This window comes from Cynoglossus semilaevis, unplaced genomic scaffold, assembly GCF_000523025.1.
Source record: "Cynoglossus semilaevis isolate Cse_v1.0 unplaced genomic scaffold, Cse_v1.0 scaffold19, whole genome shotgun sequence".
Classification (NCBI taxonomy): domain Eukaryota; kingdom Metazoa; phylum Chordata; class Actinopteri; order Pleuronectiformes; family Cynoglossidae; genus Cynoglossus; species Cynoglossus semilaevis.
Genome location: NW_007585128.1, coordinates 152,569 through 155,228, shown reverse-complemented (window position 1 = coordinate 155,228; position 2,660 = coordinate 152,569). Strand labels below are relative to the sequence as shown.

The following is a 2,660-nucleotide window of genomic DNA, read 5'->3' as shown; positions in this document are numbered from 1 at the left end:
CCCGCCCCGGCTGCCTGTCAGCCCTACAGGTGAGAAGTGAGAACTGCGGCTCCGGGGTTTGGTACCAACTTGTTCCAGTGGTAGTGAGTTAGTAAGAGGCGGAGACGAGTCGAGGATCGCACTGGGACTGCAGGGACACTAGGGGGAGCAGGGGGTGAAAAATCAAGATATTGTCATGAGTTTTAGTTTCGCGATATGTTGCGATATGTTGTGCTGTTGCCCAGGTATGGTGATACGTATCGTGTCGCCAGATTCCGACTTCACTCTGGTCGTCTCTGAATGTCTGTTTCGTCTCTTCCTCCTCTCCCTCCTCCTCCTCTTCCTCCTCCTCCTCTTCACCCTCTCTCTTCCTCTTCTTCTTCCTCCTCCTCCTCTTCTCTCCTCTTCCTCCTCTCTCCTCTCCCTTCTCTCTCCTCCTCTCCTCCTCTTCCTCTCTCCTCTCCCCTCTTCTTCTTCCTCCTCCTCCTCCCCCCCCTCCTCCTCCCCCTCTCCTCTTCTTCTTCTTCCTCTTCCTCCTCCTCTTCTTCTTTCTCCCCCTCCTCTTCCTCTTCCTCCTCTTCTTCTTTCTCCCCCTCCTCTTCCTCTTCTTCCTCTTCTTCTTCCTCCTCTTCCTCTCTCCTCTCCCCTCTTCTTCCTCCTCCTCTTCCTCTCCCTCCTCTCTCCTCCTCTTCACCCTCTCTCTTCCTCTTCTTCCTCCTCCTCTTCTTCACCCTCTCTCTTCCTCTTCTTCTTCCTCCTCCTCCTCCTCTTCTTCTTTCTCCCCCTCCTCTTCCTCTTCTTCCTCCTCCTCCTCTCCTTCCTCCTCCTCCTCTTCCTCACCCTCTCTCCTCCTCCTCTTCTTCCTCTTCTCTCCTCTTCCTCCTCCTCACCCCCTCCCCCTCCTCTTCCTCTTCTTCTTGTTCTTCTTCTTCCTCTTCTTCCTCTTCTCTCCTCCTCTTCCTCTCCCTCCTCTTCCTCCTCCTCTTCCCCCTCTCTCTTTCTCTTCTTTCTCCTCCTCCTCCTCTCTCCTCTTCCTCCTCTCTCCTCTCCCCTCTTCTTCCTCCTCCTCTTCTTCTTTCTCCCCCTCCTCTTCCTCTTCCTCCTCTTCCTCTCTCCTCTCCCCTCTTCTTCCTCCTCTTCCTCTTCTTCCTCTTCCTCTCTCCTCTCCCCTCTTCTTCCTCCTCCTCTTCTCTTCTCTCCCTCCTCCTCCCCCTCTCCTCTTCTTCTTCCTCTTCCTCTCTCCCCTCCCCCCCCTCCTCCTCTTCCTCACCCTCTCTCCTCCTCTTCCTCACCCTCTCTCCTCCTCCTCCCCCCCCCTCCCCCTCCTCTTCCTCTTCCTCCTCTCTCCTCTTCTTCCTCTTCCTCCTCCTCTTCTTCCTCTTCCTCCTCTCTCCTCTCCCCTCTTCTTCCTCCTCTTCTCTCCCCCTCCCCCCCCCCTCCCCCTCCTCTTCTCTCCTCTCCCTCCTCCTCCCCCTCTCCTCTTCTTCTTCCTCTTCCTCCTCTTCCTCTTCCTCCTCTTCTTCTTCTTCTTCCTCTTCTTCTTCCTCCTCTTCCTCTTCCTCCTCTTCTTCCTCTTCTTCTTCCTCCTCTTCCTCTCTCCCCTCCCCCCCCTCCTCCCCCCCCCTCCCCCTCCTCTTCTCTCCTCCTCTCCTCCTCTTCCTCTTCACCCTCTCTCTTCCTCTTCTTCCTCTTCTTCTTCCTCCTCCTCCAGGTTCCACGACTGTGGGAAGTCTCCGTCTCCGTCCTCCAGCGTCTGCAGCAGTAAAAGTGGATCAGAACGTAACAACAGCAACAACAACAACAGCTTCGAGTCCCGAGTCCCGGACGTGGCCACCGTTCCAGATCAGGACTCGATCAAACCCCGTCAACCCCACGACCTGGGCCTGACCCACGGCGCACCCCAGGACTACGGCAGCGTCCTCAACATGAGCGGAAAACCCGGCGTCGTCGGACACCACATCTACGCACCCTACGGCGCCGAGCAGCCGCTGGGCCAATGGAGCGGCCAGCCTCCGGCCCAGTACCCGCACCAGCCGCCGCCCCACCACCATCACCACCACCTGACGGCGGACTACGCCCCCCAGGCCGTGCACCACGGCTATCACCACGGCAACGTGGCCGAGTGGAGCCAGTACCCGCTGTTCTCCTACTCCTGCTGGTGAGGAGGACAGCAACAACAACGACGACGACGACGCTAATCCGACGACGCTAATCCGACGACGCAAACCTGCATGTCCACCGGCGGCCGTGATTGGAGGGAGTTTTACTTGACTGTTTATTTATTTTCTTTAATTTCACCTGTTGCTCAAGTGTAAATATTAGTTTTTGTATAAATGGGACGGCCAGGAGGGGGCGCTGTTTTGAAACGTTGAGGAGCATGTGCTTTTGTCATGAGATTTGGGAAATGAAAAAAAAAAAATAAAAGATGACGTTGAACCGCAAACTTTTGTGTGTTTGTTTTCTTCCTGTTTCCAAAAAAAAAACAAAAAAAAAACAAGTTCTCAAGCGGAGGCTCGCGGACCTAAAGCGGTACGCGCCGAGAGCAGGAAGGGGACGTTAATACGAGGGTGAGAACTGTCGATGACTTTGAAAAGAAAATGACGACGACGACGAAGGTGAAAAAAAAAAAAAACAAAAAAAAAAACACAGAGTTAACGTCCCATGTTAGGCGCCCCCACAGG

At 55.0% G+C, this 2,660-nt stretch overlaps 1 protein-coding gene across 1 annotated transcript in view; it reads left to right on the top strand.

Moving 5' to 3' along the window:
• The window catches only part of tbx16 (T-box transcription factor 16), a gene marked incomplete at its 5' end in the record, with an annotated part of 15,684 nt that extends 13,543 nt beyond the window's left edge, over positions 1 to 2,141 (top strand). The window contains 2 exons of the mRNA XM_025053821.1: positions 7 to 29; positions 1,691 to 2,141. Coding sequence (XP_024909589.1) covers positions 7 to 29; positions 1,691 to 2,141 — 474 coding nt within the window. The remainder of the gene's footprint in view (positions 1 to 6; positions 30 to 1,690) is intronic.
• Positions 2,142 to 2,660: the final 519 nt, after the last annotated feature.